The sequence below is a fragment of the Marmota flaviventris genome, chromosome 6, assembly GCF_047511675.1.
Source record: "Marmota flaviventris isolate mMarFla1 chromosome 6, mMarFla1.hap1, whole genome shotgun sequence".
Taxonomy (NCBI): domain Eukaryota; kingdom Metazoa; phylum Chordata; class Mammalia; order Rodentia; family Sciuridae; genus Marmota; species Marmota flaviventris.
In genome coordinates, this window is record NC_092503.1 from 109,259,124 (window position 1) to 109,281,048 (window position 21,925).

Below are 21,925 nucleotides of genomic sequence, written 5' to 3' on the forward strand. Positions count from 1 at the left end.
AAAAGATATAACCATCTAATTATTTTTAGGTATGTGCCTTTTCAACACCAGGATTTCTTTGGCAAATCTTTTATGGGTGCTTTTCAGTTGCTAAAAGTTTTCATTGCTTGCATAAATTCCTGTTCAAGTTTTAGCAATAACTTCGTATTCTAGCTATAGAAGTTATCCTAACTGCACTGCTGAGTAACTAGTGATAAACATTAACAATTTGGGCATTTCATCTTACTAAATCTTACTTTCAAAACATATTACCTTGAAGAAAGGACTTCTACACCTTGTAGTATTTCTGCACCTCAAAGAATAGAAAACAATCATTATTAATAACAAATTAATTTTCCTGCTTTCAGGAGGCAAATGGAGAAGTTGAAAATACAAAAATGATCACATTTTAGGAAAACACTTTAGAAAAATTCAAAAACACTGGGTGATTGTTTTTATTTTGAAAGAATACTTTATTACATAAAAACTCTACCATTGTATTTTAAATAACTTAAATAATTAAAAATACAACTTTATTTCCCAAAATGTAGCACATACACAAATATCTGCCAAGAATGCTACTGTATCCCTTACTGTATATGTAAAAATTATCCAAGCATGGGGCAACAAAAAGAAGGGGAGGGAGAGAACTGGGGTTGACAGATGAAGAATTGAAGCCCCTTTTTCTAGGAGTAGCTCTGTGTGAAGTTTTCATTATCCATCTATCTGGAAATGAAATCAAGACAATAGTACTATTTACCATAGTATCAGAAAGAATAGAATCTTTTTTTCAGAGTTTGTAGCACTTATTTTATTTGATCATCATCTCTTTAATTAATTTTGATTTTAGCAATCTCTTTGTCTTTCAAAGAAATGTCTGAAATTCTTTCTTTTATTAGTTGTGCATGACAATACAATGATCTTGACATATCATACATTTGAATCAAATGGGGTATAATTTCTCATTTTTCCAAGTGTACAGGTTGCAGAATCACATTGGTTATACAGACACGTATATACATACAGCAATACTAGTGTCTATTCTGCTGCCCTTCCTGTCCCCCCTTCACCTCCCCTCCCCTCCCAAATCTTCTCTCTACCCAATCTAATGTGACACATTTCTTTTTTTTTCCCCTCACATCATCATACATGTATTTTGTATAACGATGAGGATAAGTTTATTCAAGGAGATTAAAGAAATCGAAGAGGCATATAAATGGGAAAATAACCTGTGTTCGTGGATTAGAGGAATTAAAATGTCCATGCAACCTAAAGCAATCTACAGATCCAGTGGTGTCTCTAACAAAAATCCCAATGGCACTTTTCGAAGAAACAGAAAAGCACAGTTCTAAAATTCATATGGAAATCACAAAGGACCAAATAGTCGTCATCTTATGAAAGAAGAACAAAAGTGAAGGCGTCCTATTTCCTGATTTTAAATTGTATTACAAAGTTATAGTAAGCAAAAAAATTTTGGAATTGACATAAAAAATACATATATAGGGGCTGGGATTGTGGCTCAGCAGTAGAGCGCTTGTCTGGCATGTGTGAGGTGCTGGGTTCCATCCTCAGCACCACATAAAAATAACAAATAATAAGTAAAATAAAGGTATTGTGTCCAACTACAACTAAAAAAATTTTAAAATTCATACATAGACCAATGTAATAGAAAATTTAGAAATGAATCCATATATATGTAGTAATTAATCTTCAGCCAAGGAACCAAGAACACAAAATAGGAAGAGGATAGTCTGATCAATAAAAGGTTTTAGGAAAAATGAATGTCCACATGGAAGGGAGGGAGGGAAGAAAAGAAAGGAAAGGAAGGAAAGAAGGAAGAAAATTAGGAAGGAAAGAAATTAGATCTTTTTTTTTCTTTTTTTTTTTTAATTTTTATATTTGGTACCAGGGATTGAACCCAGGGGTGCTTAATCATTGAGCCACATCCCCAGCTCTTATGTTGCTGAGACTGGCTTTGAATTTGCAGTACTTCTGCCTCAGCCTCCTGAGTCACTGGGATTATAGGTATGCACCACTACACCTAGCAGATCCTTTTCTTTTTAAAAAAATTTTTAATTGATTTTTTAAAAATAAATGACAGTGGAATGCATTACAATTCTTGTTACACATATACAGCACAATTTTTCATATCTCTGGTTATATATAAAGTATGTTCACAACAATTCGTGTCTTCATACATGTACTTTGGATAATGATGTCAATCACATTCCACCATCCTTGCTAACCCCCTGCCCCCTCCGTTCCTCTCCCACTCCTCTGCCCCATTTAGAGTTCTTCTATTCCTCCCATGCTCCCACTCCCTACCCCACTATGAATCAGCCTCCTTATATCAGAGAAAACATTTGACATTTGTTTTTTTCAGGATTGGCTAACTTCACTTGTCATTAACTTCTCCAACGCTATCCACTTACCTGCAAATGCCATGATTTTATTCTCTTTTATTGCTGAATAATATTTCAGATCCTTTTCTTACACCACACAAAACTCAACTCAAAATGGATTAATGGATTAAAGAAAAATAAAACAAACTGTAAAACTGCTAGAAAGAAACATAAGTGAAAAAGCTCATTGACATTGGCCTTGGCAATGTTTTTTTATATATCACACCAAGAGCTCAGGTAACTAAAGCAAATATTAACAAATTAAACTGTATCAAACTAAGAAGCTTCTACACACTAAAGAAAACAGTGAAACTGAAAGGCAATCTGTGGACTGGGAAAAAAATATTTATAAACCATACATCTGATAAAAGATTGATAGCTGAGATATAGAAGACACTCACACAATGCAATAGCAAAAAATTAAAAAAAAAAACAGCTAGCAAAAGATCCACAAATCTAATCATCATGGAAATGGAAGTCATAACCACAATGAGATCACTCACACCTATCTGAAGGACTAGTTTCAAATTGGTAACACATGTTGTATGTGTATGTATGTGTGCATATCTATGTGTGCATGTGTATAAAATATTGTTTGGCTTTTAAAAAAGGATATTATGCTAATGAAATAAGTTAGACAAAGAAAATTACTGAATGATCTTGTATATGCACTCTAGACAAAGAATGATTGGTTATCTTGGTGGCCATGGACTTTATTTCTTTGAGATATCAGTCACCTCAAAATAATAAAATCTTCTACTAGTGTCTCATGGTATTAATATAAATCATTGCATCTACTTGTTTGGGACTTTGGTACTTTTTATACATATCATGGCGATAGGTCAGTTGGGTGTTTAAAAAAAATGTGATTTTCTGAGGCAAGAGACATCTATAAGAAAATTTACAAATCATTTGTAGTACATTTTAATAATACTGAATTTCATCTTCCCCTTCCACATTGCAAAAACAAAATCAAAACCTGGAAAAAAGAGTTCACACTTTGAAATGCTGGAAAATGTGTTTTGTTTAAATGTACCAAGAATTGTCCAATGTTTGTATGGGTTTGTAGAAATAGGAATCTCATTTATAAGTTATATAGCTATCTGGAAGTACATAGGGCAACATCTATTAAACATGTTAAAAACAAAACTCCTCTCTACATGTTCTTTGATCCAGAAATTGCATTTCTTAGTATTGTCCTAAGGCAGTAATTTTTTGTTTAATAATGGAAATACTAAAGCTGTAAATTTTCCTCTTAATTTGCTTTTGATAAAACCTATAGATTTTTACAATAAATTATATTTCTACTTATTAGATAGTATTTTGTAAATTGCTCTTTTGAATTGCCATTTGACCTAAGTTATTTAGAATATTCTAAATATAGAGACATATTTTACAAGTGATTGTTTAATTTTTCTTCATTAAATATTTTAGTTGTTTTATTGTATGCAGACTATTAGATGTATTATTTTTAGCTGAAGAATTTGGTAGAATTTTTTTGGTGGTGTCTTTGTGAATGTTCTATGAACAAGTTAGGGAAATTTTTACCTATTAGATCATCATTATTAATAGAGTTAACTGCCTTTTTAATCATTAGTCTCCAAACCTCCTTTTATGACAGATCTTCATTGGTTAGAATTTGAGAAACCACACTTATTCCTGCCCTCATAAAGCCACAATTCTAATTAAATCCAGTTCTTTTCTTATTACATGGCTATTATACATCTGTTTCCTGGGAACTGAACATGGTTGGAGAAATATCAGGCTGACTAGTTTTTACCTCAGATTTATAACTAAAAGCCTCATATAGCCCTTACTGCTGCCCAGCAATCCTGGAACAGTCCCTAGTGCACTCATGCTTCAACTGTACTTAATGATTATTTAAATATTTCCTCTCTCATCAAATCTCTAGCACTTCTCCCCTTTCTGGTTCTCTGATTCCTTGTATCCTGTTTCACTGAGAAAAGAGAAGCAATCAGAAGAACTGTTCCAGAAGCTCCCAGCACAACACTGATATGCCACATTGGTTAATGTTTAACAGCACAGAAAAATGCGTAAATTTCCCCTTTCTTAAAACCAAAAAAAGCTTCCAACTACATTTTTCTGCTCTCCTTTAGTGTAAAACTCCTCAAATAGATTACATTGCTTGTCTCCAATTCTCTTTAGAGCCCACTTGTCTTACCCTTTCATCCCCAGGACTCTATAGAAATTGCTCATGTTAAAGTCACTGGTAACCTCCATTGTTACCAAATACATTGATTATCTTCCACCTTATCTTTCTTCAGCTATTAGCTCTCAGTGATTTGGAACCGGACAAATATGTGGCAGCTTCCAGACTTCTTTGTGCACTATTTTCCAGTTCTTTTATTTCCCTTAGATCTCATATCAGAGTGATTCTGTCAGAGTTTTTCCCCAAGAATGCCCTTTGAAAGATACTGTAGTCTAATTTATGTCCCAGCACCACCACCACCCCAAAATAATTTATTGAAGCCCTTGCTCCCAATGTAATGGTATTTGGAGATGGAGCCTTTGGAAGATAATAAAATTTGGATGAACTTACAGATGTAGGACTGTCATGATGAGATTAGTAAATGTCCTTTTAAGATGAGGAAGAGACTCTAGAGCTTTCTCTGCCATGTAAGGACACAGTGAGAAGGCAGCTGTCTGCAAGCCAGGAAAAGAGCCTTTATCAGAGCCCAACTGTGCTGGCACCATGTGGTCAGACTTCTAGCCTCCACAACGGTGAGGAATAAATTTGTTATTTAAGTCATGCAGTCTTTGGTATTTTGTTATGGCAGCCCTAGCAGACTGGGACAAAAGGAATATTTCCCATAACCCAAGCCTCTTGTGTCTTTACCCCACTATATTATTGTTCGTGGCACTTGCCATCTTTGATCTTTTATGTATGCTTATTATACGTATGTCTTAACCCACTAGAATGTAATCTCCAGGAAACAAGAGTTTTGTCTGTTTTATTCACTTCAAACTCTCCTTTGCCCAGAACACTGTGTAACTATAGTAGTTCCTCAATAAATATTATATGAACAAATAGTAATAATGGAAGTATTTACAAACACCTGTAGATCATGGATATTTCATCATATGGAAAGCACTTATTTTCATACTACTTTTACCTCGAAGGTATATATACATGTTTCTTTAACCAGTGGTCATCACTGAGAAGTTCAACAAATTGTAGTACTTGTCATTTAAACAGGGAAAACATTCATTTGTCTTTTAATTTCTTTATATACCTCTTCTTTGTTTGAGAGAACCTCTAAACTTTTTGGTAGTATAAAAAAAAATGTGTTTACTCTATATTTGAATTCAAAGTATTGCAAAAACTCTGCTTTTGAAGATATTTTTTCCCATGATGCAGACATCTCCTATTCCAAGTAAAATGCAGTGAATTATAATGTCCTTGCAATTTAGCAGTAGTAGCACAGTCCTGTGTAGCACTTACTACATGTTGGCTACTGTTCTAAACCCTCATCTATGTGTTATCTCGTGTATTCTTTCCCTCAGTCTACCTAGGAGATAGTTTCTATTGCTGAACCCACTTTGCAGATGAGGACCCTGAAGCACAGAGATTAGATAACTTACCAAGGGTCATGACTATAATATGAAAAGCACTAGGAAGGAAATAGATGGTTGTATGTATTATGTGGAAAAGGAGAGTAGTTTTATATTTTTTCCATTCTGGCTTTTATCTAGAAGAATTTCTTGAATTTAATGTCTTAGGGTTACTAGTCTCCCTGATTTCAATGCTGATAAAGTCATTTTCCTTTATTTTTAAAGGCATTTTTCCCTTTATCTTTAACCACTTCAGTTAATTGCTTAACAGAATCACATTTTTAAAGATAGCATTTATCAGGGGCTGGGGTTGTGGCTCAGTGGTAGAGTACTCACCTAGCATGTGTGAGGCACTGGGTTTGATCCTTAGCACCACATAAAAATAAATAGATAAAATAAAGGTATTATGTCCAACTACAACTAAAAAAATACATTTAAAAAAGTGAGCATTTATCATATTTGATTTACAAAAATGAAACCTCATTATTGCAAGTCCACAGTTTCTTAAACCATACTTGATAAGGGATTATTGTGTCTTTCAGAATTCTTCAAAAACATATGAAGAGCCAAGGAATTCAGTTGCTTACATATTAGTAGGAATCATATTGTTCATCTCTTCAATATTAGCTGAGAGGGACCTCGAAGAATTTTGGTCACAAAGAATAGAGACAAAGTAGTTTTGAACCTTAAAGAAATGACAAAATAATAAATGTATTATTGTGGGAAAAAGAAAATTCTAGAGAAAGATGCTGGGAAGTTGAAAAGTTTTCAAAAAAATGGCATGAGAAGAAGTCAGAAGCCAACTTTATATTTTCAGAATCTTGCCTAATATTGACCCTTGTGGAAAGAGAACAAAATTTTCAGAATTGTGACCCTTCTTACACCTACATAAACTGAATATAGTCCAAATGCATATAGGTTAAAGAGGTTTTTATAGATTACTTGGGGACTTGACAACCATTTAAGACAGTGTATCTGTGGGAAGACACATTCTGAATTTAAAATAGACTTTTAGGATACAACATATTTGTGATTTTAGGATTCTGTATTTTAGTTCTAAATATCATTTTTTGAGACAATAGATTTTTAGTTGAGACATGACTGCTTGTCATCTCTAAAATCTTTTTTTTTGTGTGTGTGGTGCTGGGAATTGAACCCAGGGCCTTATATGAGGCAAGCACTCTACCAACTGAGCTATATCCCCAGCCTGTCATCTCTAAAATCTTTTATCAAACTTGTTCTCTGTGGAAACAGAAAACTATTAGTATTAAAGATGAATATTAAGTAAAACTTGGCACTCTTTCCAGGTTGCTTATCAGATTATTATAAAGAACTAATTATAAAGAACTTGACAATATTGCTTAAGCTTTTATATAATTTATGTTCAAATTTCTGGCAGTGTCCTGATGGTAAATATCCTGATAGTAGCTAACATATGTATATTGATTATTTTTACTATTATTAATACAAGTACTGGTTACTTAAGAGAATAAGGTAAGTTATTTCAGGATACCCATATTTGTTGTGTTTCAATAGGAAAACAACTGTGATTGATGTATGACTATATAAAGATCATGGATTCATATAGAGGCTAGGGATCATAAAGAGGTTACACATATTACATTCACATGTTTTTTGATAGGTTGTTTTGAAAAATAGTTAAATTTTTATGAACACAAATTTCTTATGTTATAAGGATGTGTATCTTCTTATGTGTGGCCCTGGGGGTGGAACCCTAGGGTGCTTTACCATTGAGCTACATCCCCAACCCTTTTTATTTGTTATTTTGAGATAAGATCTCTCTCAGTTGCCAAGTCTGGCCATGACCCTGCCTTAACCTCCTGAGTAGCTGGGATTGCAGATGAGCCTGGTAGGATGTGTATCTTCTAAGCACTCTAAAGATGGAAATATAGCTGGCCCTCAGGAACAGATATAACAGTGAAAGGAATTTTTTGTATGTTTCTGATCTCTACTCTCATCCTAGTCTTGAATTTTTCTCAACATGTTGAACTGTTACCTGAAGGACAACATACCATCAGTAGTTCCCCAAATACTTTCATCTCCAGAGAGAAGCAGGCCCAATTCTCTGCATTATCAATCTCAGATCTCAGGAAATGGTCTCTGCTGGACCCAGTTTTTATCAGGTGTCCGGACTGGACCTGGCAGTGTAGCTGAAAGGCAGGGACTTGTTGTATCTCTTGAATATAGAAGATTTTAGGGCAAACTTACAGAGATGTAGGCAGCAAGAATAGACAGTGCCTTAGATACTTACTCTGCTAGAACACCTGTCCATTCATCCACTTGACATTTGTAATACACACACACACACACACACACACACACACAGAATTATCTTGAAACTGACTATTCATGTTTTATATAAAAAATGTTTTTCATAATCTAAACCTCATTTTCCCTCCTTCTTTCCTTTGCTTTTTTTTTTTTTTTTTGCTGCCCCTTCCAAGATAGGGTCTTGCTATGTTGCATAGGATGAAATTTATTTTTCTTTAAAAAATTACAAGGGATATTTAAAGGAAAATGACTCCTAGAGGAGTAAATATAGACTCCCTTTAAAGTTCACAGAATGACAACCAGCAATTAAAATATGCTTCTAGTCAACTATTTCTTTTAAAAAATGTTTTCACCAAAACTATAAAACATTTCAATAAAAGTATTTCTTCAAATATGTTATTTTAAATACTATTTTACTTTAGCAAATATTTAAATACTATATTAGTTTCTCTGCATGTTAATTCTCTGCATGTTAATTCTACCTGTTTGCCAAGTGTGTTGAAATCACAGATTCATTTTTATTTGCCAGGTTAAATGTTTATTTTGTTTTCCCACATAATATATTCTTTAAAATGTTACAAGCACACCAAATCATATTTCTTTCTAATTAGGGACTTTGTAGGGCTCTTTTTTTTAATTCTTTGTTTCTTTGTTCAGTTTAAGGGATAGGATGTGCTTCTCTAAAGGAGTATATAAAGGTAAAAGCATACATGTTCTCTAAGACCTATTGCTTTGTTAGCTGTTAGAAAACAGAAAGTTTAAAACATGTTCACTGAACTTAACATACATTTTTAAAGCCTCACTCTTATTTCCTTATAATCAGAATACCAAAGCACTTCTTATACTGTAGAGTTTCACCTTTTATCTAACAGGTCACTCTGAATAGACGAGTACAACAAAAAAGTGTAAGGCTATGGTGATTTATAAATAACTGGCATTATTTGATTATGGATTTCTCTTTCCATGCTTATGTGACTCAAACATCCATTTAAAACTTTATTTTCATAGTTATTTTCAAAGAACATTGATGTGCCTCTGAGCACTATGAATTCTTAGATCTATTCTTAAAAATATCTATTTGATAAAAGCTTTTAATGTATGTTTTATTTTTTAAAAGATAGACTTCATATTTGGCTTCTCAGTGATTCACATGATAGTTTCTGCCTTTTGAAGAGTTCATTAGTATATCTTTTCAGGTTTCTTACATTGGACCTAATTCACTTTAGTAATGACCATCTTGAAGAGAAGCTATTTGAAGTGATTTGGTAGTGATTATCCTGTTTTAATTTCCCTGATTAAAAAGTACTGGAATTCTCTTTTCTTTTGTTATCTATTATGAAAGTACAGATGAATGCCTATTCTTTCTTTCATTACCAGTATCTCAAGGCATCCTGATACCTTAAATCAAAAGGAAAAAACATTCCTTGTGAGAGGAGACTCATATAGATAATGCAGTAGATTACATAGATGTGTCATTGCCACAGTTGAAATGATTCACACACACAATTTTGAAATATCTGGGTGTTTCCCAAAGTTAAGAACCTGATGGCTTCTTTCAGTAAGTTTCTTCTATATGAAGAATAGTTGAAAATAACTGGAATCTATTTGAACAGGTCCTCTGATGTCTTATAACTTAGGACTAATGGCTATGAGATATTTCTGAAGATCTCAGGACTTCTCTGAGATACAAGATACACACAGAACCACAAAATGTCAGAATTCTATTAAAGAGAACCCAGTCACAGTGAGATGAGGCAATCTAACTAGATTCCTATGATGTGTTAGAGGTAAAACCAACACCTAGTACCCAGGTCTTCTGATTCCCACATCAGCATTCTAATTACCACTAACTCTGATGTTTCTCTAAGGGTATAATGTGGTTTTATAATGTTTAATTAAGAATATTTCAAGCAATTAGATAGTGATTAAAACTTAGTGATCTCTGTTCAGCATTGTTGAGATTGGGTTCAAATTATATTAACCCTATGAGGTACCCTACTTATTCTTTTGCAGATATATCTTGAATGCCATCTTATATACTTTTTATTTGCATCTTTCTCCTCAAAATAAAACTTCATCTTGAGAAGTATGCAACTTTTTGCAATATTAAGCTTTTCATTAAAAACCAAAGTGTGGGCTAGAGAAACAACTCAGTTGGGAGAGTGCTTGCCTTTTGTGCACAAGACCCTGGGTTCAATCCCCAGTACAATCAATCAATCAATCAATCTGCCAACTAACACATTATTTTCCAGGTTTATAGCTTCTTCATTAAAATCCATCCTGCATTTATTTCTATCCAGTTCTAAAGACATTCTCTCTAACTTTCAAGTTCTTGTTCTTGGGATCACTTTAGCCCTCACACACTCCTCATTTACTTCAATAGTTGTCTTTATTTATTTATTTTTTTTATGAAGTTTGACATCCATGGCTTTTCATTAGCTGTATCTCAGCTTCCAGTAAATGGTTAGAATAGGACAGGTCAAGAACAATGGTCCATTCTGCCAACTGGAACTTATATAAAAATGCATAAATGAAAAATGCCAAAATATTTGAGAACCTATTGGAGTGATTCTTTGTCAAGTCCCTTTTTATATCACTTACCTTTCATGAATTGTTATCCTCTGTGTGAGCTCTGAATAGATTGAAATTAACTAAATTAGTTTCTTTCCAGACTAGCACTTCTAAGCCTTTTTGAATTTAGGGCAATATTAGTGGGTATTTATTTTATCTTAATGTTGCCCTCTGAAAGGACTTCATGAAATTTAAAATTACATAAAATAATTTGCATTTAAAAAAATGTTGAATGATGCGATGAAAGAGAGTTATCTTTAAATTCATTACAGGCTCCTTTGACTGCTAAAGATCAGTTCTGGAAATCAATATGGCACATAAATGTAATGAATTTAAACCTGTATCATACCACTATGACAGAGATAGCTACCAGCCACCCAGAATCTGTACTTTCTTCCTCTGTAACAAATCTGATTTGTAACTTGATATTTTGCCATCCAGAAAAACTACCACATTTCTCTTTTTACCTTATAGCTTGGTTTGATCACATGACTGAGTTGTGGCCCGTGAAATGTAAGCATAAAAGTTCAATGGAAATTCTAGCAGTTTTTTTTAAACAGAAGTAGTCTACCCTCTTTCTTCCCTTTGTACATTTGATTGGGTTATGCAGATGTGAGAGCTAAGAAGCCAATATGAATCATGAAAACAAGGCCACAGCCTGAAATATCAAAGCAGATGGTGGATGAGACTGAGGATTTATTGACTTCATTGTGTGATATGTCACGCCTGAATGGTTATCTCCAGAACTCATTTGTGTGAGAAAAAGTCAATTTTCTATCTTTCTTAAGTAACTACAAGTTTTGATTAGAGTGTATGTAACAAAAAAAAGTATTAACTAATAAAACCTGTGAATGAGCCCTTAGATTATTAAGAATATATTTACTTCTGGAAAATAGTTGTTGAAGGAGACATGGTCTAATATAAAAGTTGTGCTAGTTAACAGTTTGATAAATGGAAAGATTTGGGCAGTTCCCATAAATTTGGCAGTATTTGGATTCTTCTTGCCTGATGCTAATAGAAATCTAGGTTCTCTCATACAGTCTATATCTCATTTTTGTTAGTGAACTAAACTCATAAGTTTATAAATTGTGAAACTTCTTTATGCCAAATTTTGTTAAGACTTATTAACATCAAAAGGTTGAACAAATCATTCAGTATTACTTAGTATGTTTCCTGTCTCTTAAATTCTGGAAGAATGTGGGGGAAAGGATTTGATTTTTGGTGTTGTTTTGTTAATCAAAATATTCATCCTGCTACTTGTGAAATTAAAATATTATGACATAATGAATAAGTACCATCTGGGCTATCTGTTTTTCTACCTCCTCTAAAGAACACAATGCAAAGGAAGGTATGCAAAGTAACAGAGCATGCTCATTTAACTATACTTATGGGATACCTGATATGGTATAATAGGAGTATTACTTCAAAGTTATGTATAAATCAAATCATAGTTTATCACATGGTAAATGTACCAGGAATACACCAATATAAAAGAATCCTAAGAAGATAGCTTTTGTTCTATAAAGAATCTTAATTCATTATTTTGACCAGTTTGTATTTCCATTGTGTGGATTTCTGTCACTCATTTGAATATTGTCCATGCTTTATTTTCTTTTGTTTTTAATCCACTTATAACATTTGAGCCATGCAATAATGAAATCTGTTACTCCAGTAATCATTATGTTTATTGGCTTGCTTTAATGAAACTCTCCTCTTCCTACTTACCTCGTACCCTGCTTGCTTGTTAATCCTAGGTAGGTGAAACCATGCTTATAACGCAGTGTTTTCCTGCATAATTCGGGTAATTTTAGTTATTCAGATAGAAAAATTTATATCTGAATAAGGAGTTTTCTTTTAGGAATCAATGACTAGTAGAAAGAGCACTGGTTTTGAAGTAGGAATGTTAACTCTTTCTAGCAATGTCTTACTTGATGAAAAGCTACAAAAACTCTTAGGCAGCTACTAAATAGACTTTTCCCTGAGTAGCTGGCAAGATCAGTTAAGATGTGATTGGGGTGGAAAGGCTGGGCAAAGAGTATTCAGAAACTCTGTACTATATTTGAAGTTTTCTGTAAATTGAAAAGTTTTTGAAATAAAAAGTTGTTTTAAAAAGTCAGAGTCATTGAGCTTCAGTTTCTTCATCTATAAAATGAAAATATAATGGCTGAACTTCCTAGCTGCCGGTTATTCAGAGGATGGACACATAAAGCAGTAAATAAAATTTTAAAATGTTGCTGTTCTGTGCTATAATTCTTCCTCACTTCCCCCATTTACTAACTCTAATTGTTCCTTTCTCTAACTGCCAAAGTTGTCATTTGCTTCTTTAAAGCATTTGCAGTTCCTTTATTTAAGTTGAATACTACCTCACATTGCCTAGTCACTAAAACACTTCTCCTTTCTTCATCTATCTTTGGAATCCATTCCACACTCCCTTGGCATGCCTTCCTTAAGCCTTCTTACCTAAGTACTGGGCCTAATGACCACTGACATTTAATCAAATAACAGTTATAATACATTTACTCATAAGAAAAGAGAATAAAATTTGGGCACTGACTTCTAAGAGGATGGGAATTTCATCATCAAATATCTTAACAGAATCCATTTTGTTAAATAACCATAATTACAGGTTTTGCCTGTCTGATTCCAGGGGATTTTGCCATTCTACATTCTTTGAAGTCCAGGAGGCAACCATAGTGCTCAGGCTACTTGAAATACCCATACTGAATCTAAATACAGACAGGCTTTCTTCAGATCAGTCTCTGCAGAACTCTTTCTTTTAGAGTTTTTCACTCTCAATTATTTTAAAGATGGTTTCTAGCTTTTTAAAAAAATGTTTTAAAATTATCTATGTATACTTTTAAGATAAGAATTGAAAATAGACATTAATTTTCTGAAGATGTAGACAATTCTGCTTTTTCTTGTTAAGTATTTGGGGATTTCTCTTTATTGCATTTGAAACAAAAGCAGTCTTGACTATTTTGCTTATTGCTGTATTCTTTGATGAAAGGATGATTTTCTCTTTTTTTCAATGTTAGTCATTGATTTAGTGTCTTGCCATATCAGGAAATCCTTGTCTTCTTTTTATGTGAACTCATGCTCCTAGCTGGATCAGCTTCTGTGGCAAGGTCTGTGGATGAGTTAACTCATCTCTGACTCATGAAAACAACTCAGCTAATTATGAGAAAAGAAATGTTAGATTTAATATGATTAAATGTATTATTTTTAGGGAAATAAACAATTAACTTGATTTGTTTCTAAACTTAAATGTTGTTAAATTGTAAAGCCTATTTTTCCTCTGTAATATATTCCCTTGAGAATTTTTCCAGGATTAGTGACTTCATTTCTTTAGTGACGCATAATATAATAGCCTTCATTATTCATAGTTTTATAGTTCTTTCTTTTAGAAATTTTAAAACATGATTCAGATTTACTGTTAAGCAAGTTTTTTGATATCCCTATTTCCTTTTCAGCTTATCTGCAACAGTACTTTCCTTTAGTTAAAAATTCCTACTGTATAATTTAACCATCTTCGAAGATACCTTTTTTGTTAGAATACTTAAGGCTTACTACATAGATTTTCAAATATAAAGAGAGTCAAACTATCAACAAATTATAGAGATAGTACATGATATAAACTCGTGATCTTAATACATCTCTGAGGCAACTATTTCTGCTGTTGATTAACTTTTCTGGCAACAGTAATGTAGCTCTCAGAAAAAGTATAAGATGAAGTGATGGGAGGTCTTAGAGTTTTGACTCATAAGAGTTAAATGCAGTGGCTGTGCTCTGGTCTGTGTAGTAGGAGCTCTCTTTCCCAAGTGTTCTACAGATAAGCCTGCCATTTTCACAATAGGCCATGATGTTAGAACCAAGGAGAGGTTTGATAGAACACAACATGATTCATATTTGTAAGAGATTACTCTGACTGATTTGTTGTTCCTTTGGTATCATGATCATCCTGTGAGTCTCACATGTGAAACGGCCTCTGTTTTGAAGTCTGAAACAGTGTTTGGTGTTTGTTCCTTGAAGGGCAAATAGTGTAGGCTAGTACAGTGGAAGCAGGAAGACCCTTTAGGAAACTGTTATAGTAATTCAGGGGAGATGATGATGATAATTGAGACCAGAAGGGTAGTAGTTAAGGTGGAAGATGATGAATGTGGTTTATTTCAGATACATTTTGACAGTAGCACAACGGAACTTGCTTCAAAGGAATTAATTGATGACTTAACCTGTGATAAGTATTTCATTTTCACTGAAAACTTAAATATGTCACATAATAGCAACCAAGAAAGATTACAAGCTGTTCCATACAATTTCATAATCTATGAGGAGTGTTGCACTGACAGGCTTCCCTTTTCACAAGATTTTCATTTAAAGATACCAGAATTTCAGATTATGTAAGTAAAACCAGGCTCTGTTGAGTGTGCGTGTTTGACCACTTGAGAACCTGATCTTGGCTAAGCCAAGATGGACAGATCTACAATTCTAATTCAAAGTCAAAAAGAAAGTATCAGCTAGATTTTGTGCAATAATGCTTTGTATACATATTTTCCAGGCAGTGGTCCTGAGGTTTTAACCTGAAATGACTAAAATATTTAATGGATATCTTTATAAGTTTGCCTTATACATTTTTCAGCTCATCTGGATATTACATAAACCTCTGAGAATTTTTAGGAATGTTATTCAGAATACATAAAAAATATCTTACATGCTAACCTAGTATGCTAATTTTTATGTATACAGTCAAATAAAAAAAACACACAGAAAAGAGTTATAGCATCCTCAATTAGGAAAAAATTAAAGGGGGTGTTTAATCTTCTATTAATCTAAATAATTAGTTTGAGCAGAAACTTACATAGCTTTTTATGTTATTTGTCATTTTTGATATTCCAGAACCTGTTTACAGGGAAACAGTAGCAAAAGCTTATTATGCTAAATGTGAATTTACAACTAAACATGAAATTAGACTGTATAATACTATATTATTTTTTTAAAGGATACTTTTCTTATCATAAATTTTATCCCAGGACAGGATATATACATAATTTTCCCCAACTACTAGCTCAATATATTGAGATTAAAATTTTTAAAGCTATTAAGCCATTTTTAAATATGTTAGTTTGATTTTAATACCTATATTTTTATTTATAATCAATTTATGCTCAATCTTCCCCCTGCCAGGTACTGATATAATCTTTTTTTAAATATTTTTTAATGTTTATTTTTTAGTTGTAGTTGGACACAATACCTTTATTTTATTTATTATATGTAGTGCTGAGGTTTAAGCCCAGGGCCTCACACATGCTAGACGAGCACTTTACCGCTGAGCCACAACCCCAGCCCTCTGACATAATCTTTATTGATTAAATAGTTGAAAAGTAAAAGATGGCCACATACTAAAAGTGATCTTGCATTTTATAGCAAACTGAGTTTTCCCCCCACATTTTTAAATTGGTGCATTATAGTTAAACATACTGATGAGGTTTATGCCCAATTTTGATATCTCAAAATACATTAAAAAGTTAAAAAGTCTTACGTTCACCTTAACTAATATTTTTAGCTACATTGGGTATAGATCAAAACTGTATAATCCATTATTTTCAATCATCTCCATTCTGAACTAAAATCCTCTCAGAAGTGAAAGCAGATGAACTTTCAGTTTGATTTGACACATATATTCTCTAATTCTAATACTGAAGAAAGATGAATGTCATAGGTCTTGAGAAGCTGCTAAGAGATATGGCAGCACATAGCTTCTGTAACTGTTGAATATGCTTCAGTGAAAGCAGTCAGAGAGGTTAAATGTATACACTGTACAAGTCATCAACCATCAGAATGGTATTATTGATGGGGAGCAAATGGTGATTGTCCTCACTGAAAGTAATTGTCAAAGACACAAGCAACTTCATGTTAATTAAAGTTAGAACCATTCACAGAATGTTCATATTTAAAAATATATACTGAAAATCTGTTATGTTAAAGATATTGAAAAACTTATTCTGAGTACTATATATGTAGGGATATTTCCTTTACTGTTTTCATTTAGATAGTACCTAGAAAATGAGTTCATCTGTATAGAAACCTGCCTTCTAAGTTTGTTTTACAATAACCAGAGAACACTATAACTTCTTGATAGTCAGAATATAGTAACATAGCTATTCTCATAGCTATCTCTTTTATTCTGTTAAATTTTTAAAATATTTTTGAATGTTTAAAGGAAATTTTAGGAATAATTCTTCCAAAAGTAGTTTATCCAATACTTGACTATATTGCAGTACTAATAAGATTTAATTACAGAAAGAATGAGTATGTTATGTATTTTTTGGAAGATTCAAGAAAACTGTTTTTGGCACCTAAAGAAACCTGTGAGTGGATATAGTTGACACATTAAGCACAAGATAAAGTGAATTTGCAGATAGAACACCATCACCAGTCTGATCATGACCTTACATTCATGTGACAGTCTGAGATAAAGAAAATATTGTGTGATTTGAAAATGTTCAATATGAATAAAGCTGGGATAAACTGGCTATAAATTTTCAGTGATTTTTACTTTGGAGATTTGTGTTTTTAATATTCTAGCAACATGATATCTTTTTTATTCAAGTTTCATGACCCTATAGAATGGTCAGATGGACTTTATAACTCCCTTTAAAGTGACACTTTTAAAATTAAGTTGGTATTCTAATACTTGATTCAGAATAAGCTAGAACGTAAATGGAATACAAATTCATTATAGTGAATATGATAGATATATGTAATTCTTTTCTTGTTTTTCTTTTTTCTTTATTTTTTTAACAGTACTGGGAATTGTACCCAGGGCCTTGTGCATGACAGGCAAACACTCTTTGACTAAACAACATACATCTCAAGCCCTTTTTATTTTTTATTTTGAGACGGTCTTGGTAAGTTTTGTCAGGCTGGCCTTGAAATTGCAATCTTCTTGCTTTGTCCTCCCTATTATCTGGGATTATGGGCATGCACAACCATACCTGGTTCTAACTCTTTTTGTAAGAAATTTTGTGTACTTAGGGCCTAAGTTTTACCTCTAGCTTTGTCTCTTCATTAACTATAAACATTGAAAGTTTTTTTGTTGTTGTTGTTAACTTCTCTAAATCATAGTGTTCTTATAAAATGGAGTTATTAAAACTTCTGTCTTAGAGGTTTTGCTGTTCTTTGTAAAGAGGAGGCATTATTATTTTGATCATGTTCTTACAGTAGGCTTATGATTATTTTTCCCTTTGTACTTTGTCCAGAGATTTCTTACAGTACCAAGATTAGAAAAGAGCTGCCAGTGTGCACTTCAGTATGGATTGGAGTCTGAATGGATGATCTGAATAGAGGCCAAATGAAGAGGAAATTTGCATACCACAAAAAATAAGAGTTAGACTTATTTAACATATGTTCAGGGACTTGATTTTTTTAATGGGTCATTGGTTTAAAAGCTGCCTACCCTGTCTATAATTCATATAATTTGATTACAGTTCCTATGATTCCTGGTCATAGAACAGCCAAGGAAGATACTGGAGTAAAAAATTACTATTGTTTGGAAATAGCTTTTTTATATTTCCAATAAGTTATCTTGGGAATTGGAAGTCCTCAGCTTCAGTTCTAAGTTAGTCACCTTTGGCAAATCATCTCTCTCTGAACTTCAATTTCCTTGTCTTTTTATAATGAAGAGGATTGAATAAGATAAACTTTAAGCTACTTTCTAGCTATAGTATACCATGCCTATAAATCCTTGATGTTGAGTCAACTGCCTTACATTGAGTATTTCCTGTGTGCTAGGTGCTGTATAAATGGTTTTCTATGAATGTTCTGGGGCCAACTTCCTGATGCCCTTCAGATCAAGGCTTAAATACTGGAGGAATTAAAAGAATAAAGATGTTTAAGGAACAAAAGAGGTTAGGCACTGGAGAGGGTCTCTGAATAGAATGAAACTAGCCATAACAATTGAAAACCCTTCAGATGTTTATAGCTATCTCTGAAATGTAATCAGATTGATAGGCATTGAAGTCCAAAAATGTTCCAGCTAGTTAAATATTTCACTCAAAGCTGGCCATCCTGACAACCTTAGTTTCTTAGGATAAGTTTTCCTGATTTAAATGTCTAGAATCACTTAGTGCAGATACATGAACTATCTAAGGATGTGTACAGATGCCAACTTTTGATTATCCAACTTGGTAGAAGAAAAAACATTAAGAATCCATTTAGGAACCTTCTCTCTTTTTCCACAGCTAGTTTATCTAAGTCCTTTTTGTCTAAATGTGTCATGTAGATGAGGCTGTTTAGTAGAACTGCAGAGAACTTATGTAGGAATGCAAAGATAATTAAAGACTGGTTGCATTATGGTGATAGTCATTGTTTGCCCTGTAGAATAAAATGATAGCATTTGTTCATTCAAAAGTATTCATTACTTTTTATGTTCAAAACACAAACATATCTTCCCATTCTTTCTTTGTTTTCCATCAGCAATCATGAATCATGTCAGATACATTGAAAGAAGGTCAAAACTAAATAATGCATTTATGTATCAAAAATATTTTTAAGTATACAAATATTCACCCAATAATATATCCTTAAGGATGGTACGTCTGATGCATACACAAGAGAATACATATGCAGTCATCTGCATATACAAATGTGTTTGTGTGTACACTTCATATATGTAAAATATTTGCTTATATATGCTCCAAAAAGACACTTGAACCTAGAGGGTAAATAAACATGAGAAATCTGGGTTTATGCCTGCACATGTGTATGTTTGTGAATAAGTATGGGGGTGGGTGGAGGCATGGCAAAATAAGTGAGAAGGAGGGCAAGGGGGGGAAAGATAAGGAAGGGAATAAACAGTGTTCTTAGAAGGAACCACAGTAGTTACTAATTTTCACTATAACTTCTACTACCCTATCCTTGTTTTCTGCAGAGCTCTAGCTAGTACACCATTATTCAGCCTATCAGCTGATGTTATCAGTGAAAATTGACTGCCCACTAAAATTTAAAAAAAGAAAAAAGAATGACTTCAGTTTTAAAAATACAAAAACATCCACAGACATTAGAGGAAGTAGTCCTTATGTGCTCCAACAACTGTGATAAAGATAACTTGCTAAAAGTCCTTCCACAGCAGGGAAAAAAAATTAAATCTCAGGGATTTTTTTCCTCTACAGGCCAGAAACCCATTCCAAGAAGTACCAGCCTGTTTCATTTCAAAATGCTCTCCTTACCAAGGAAGCGGAAGTGGTCATATTCTTTCCCACCAAACCATGGGTGAATTATAATTATCCTACCTCTTGTGGGACAATGAAGCAGCAAACATCTGCTATACTGAATCAAAAACCCACGAATGAAACTATACCAAACTCTGAATCATACCTGGACTCAGATTAAAGGATCTGTATTGTGTTTACTACCTTTTTTTCTTTTTCCTTTGCAATTTAAAAAGGATTTGTTAACTGTGGCACCAAGTTCTAAGGGGAAATATGGATTTCATTTGCTGAGTCCATTGACTAACATTGAAAAAATTACAGCTTTAAAGCAGATGAACAATAATATTTAATAATATTTTGTTTGGTTTGTTGGTTTATTATCCCCTAACATTTTTTTTTCCTTTAAAAGGATGGTCTAGTAAGAAAATTTAGAAGTACATAGTCTTAAGAAATTCGGTCTTTTAGTTTTAGTTTCAATAACGAAGTAGAAATAAAATTTTAAACTTTATTTCCAAAAGAAGCAAGTTTCACAGCTACTGTTACTTATCATATGTGTCATGGTATATAATGTAGCACTTGGTAGTACTTAACTTTATTTGCCTGGGGTAAGGAAAGCAGAATAATACTTCAAACTTAAGTTTTAGCTGTGAAAATGTATGTAATAGTCTACTTCCTTGAAAACGTTTTGTCTTTTCATTTTTTCATTAGAGGGCAGAAAGACAGACACGAAGTATGGATTCAGCTCAATACGCAGAGTTTTGTGAAAGTCGACAATTAAGCTTCTGTAAGTATGCATTTAACTACTTAATTATATGTTAATGTATAAGAAATTTGTGTTACAGATGCATAAAACTGACATGTTCTTTATTCCTTAGAAATTGGTATTTAATATATACATAGTTGTTGCTGTTACAGAACAACTTGCATTTTGGGGGAAACCTAAAGATTTTACAACATTCTACTGTTTTGCAATTAATACTATTAAGAGATTTTAAAGGGCACTAGTAATATACAGAGTTATGTTAATTATTCATATTACCTTTAGTCAGAAAGGTAATTTTAATTTCTTTTCCAGTTTCTTGGTCATATTTATGCTAGTGTTGCTGATTCTAGTTGATCCACAATGGACTCCAGTAGTACAGTCATGACATTTAAACGCCCCCAGTATTAATTATAATACCAAACTTTGCCTTTATGCATACTCATATTTCCACAAATGAGCATATCAATAGTCTTTTCCATTTTTGTCTTTAACCTCCTGCTGTGGCATGCATTCAGCATTAGCCACATTCATTAGTCCATACTCTCCTAACATGAATGACCTACCAGTATTATTAGTGCTTAACCATCATTGAATACCAGCTTATTAAAAGTACATAAAGACTCATCGTAGTGAACTGGATTATGGAGCAAAACATCTTCACAGCAACTGTTCAGTGATGACTAAGGCTCTTGGGGTAAAGGTCAGGGTGAAAGTGTGATGAAAAGTCCAGTTAAAAATATGACAAAGTAGCACATGACATTGATTTGAGGGATTATAGAAACAATGATGTCTTTAAACAAAAAGCTATTATCTGGTCATAATAACAAAGTATTTGATTTGGAAAAAAATGAGAGCTTCATTTATAGATCATAAAGTACAAATGAATGACACATTTCAAATAGTGCCCCATGTAAATGTCAGAAAAATATAGGAAAACATGTTTTGAAAGATTTTTTTTCTAACTAAATATACTTTCCAATCTGACTAACAACTTGGCATGCATCTGTGAAACATTAAGTAAATGACACTTCAGATCATGGCAATTTCAGCAAATGAGAGGTTTTTGTATCATAATTTTTAGGTTTAAAAATGGCATTCAAGTCTTTTATAACTATAAATCTCCACTTTATAAAATAACA

The 21,925-nt window shown here is 32.9% G+C and overlaps 1 protein-coding gene across 1 annotated transcript in view; it reads left to right on the forward strand.

The window, feature by feature from the left end:
- Supt3h (SPT3 homolog, SAGA and STAGA complex component) overlaps window positions 1-21,925 on the forward strand; it is a 470,425-nt gene that overhangs the window by 319,421 nt on the left and 129,079 nt on the right. The window contains exon 7 of the mRNA XM_027950427.2: window positions 20,732-20,807. Coding sequence (XP_027806228.1) covers window positions 20,732-20,807 — 76 coding nt within the window. The remainder of the gene's footprint in view (window positions 1-20,731; window positions 20,808-21,925) is intronic.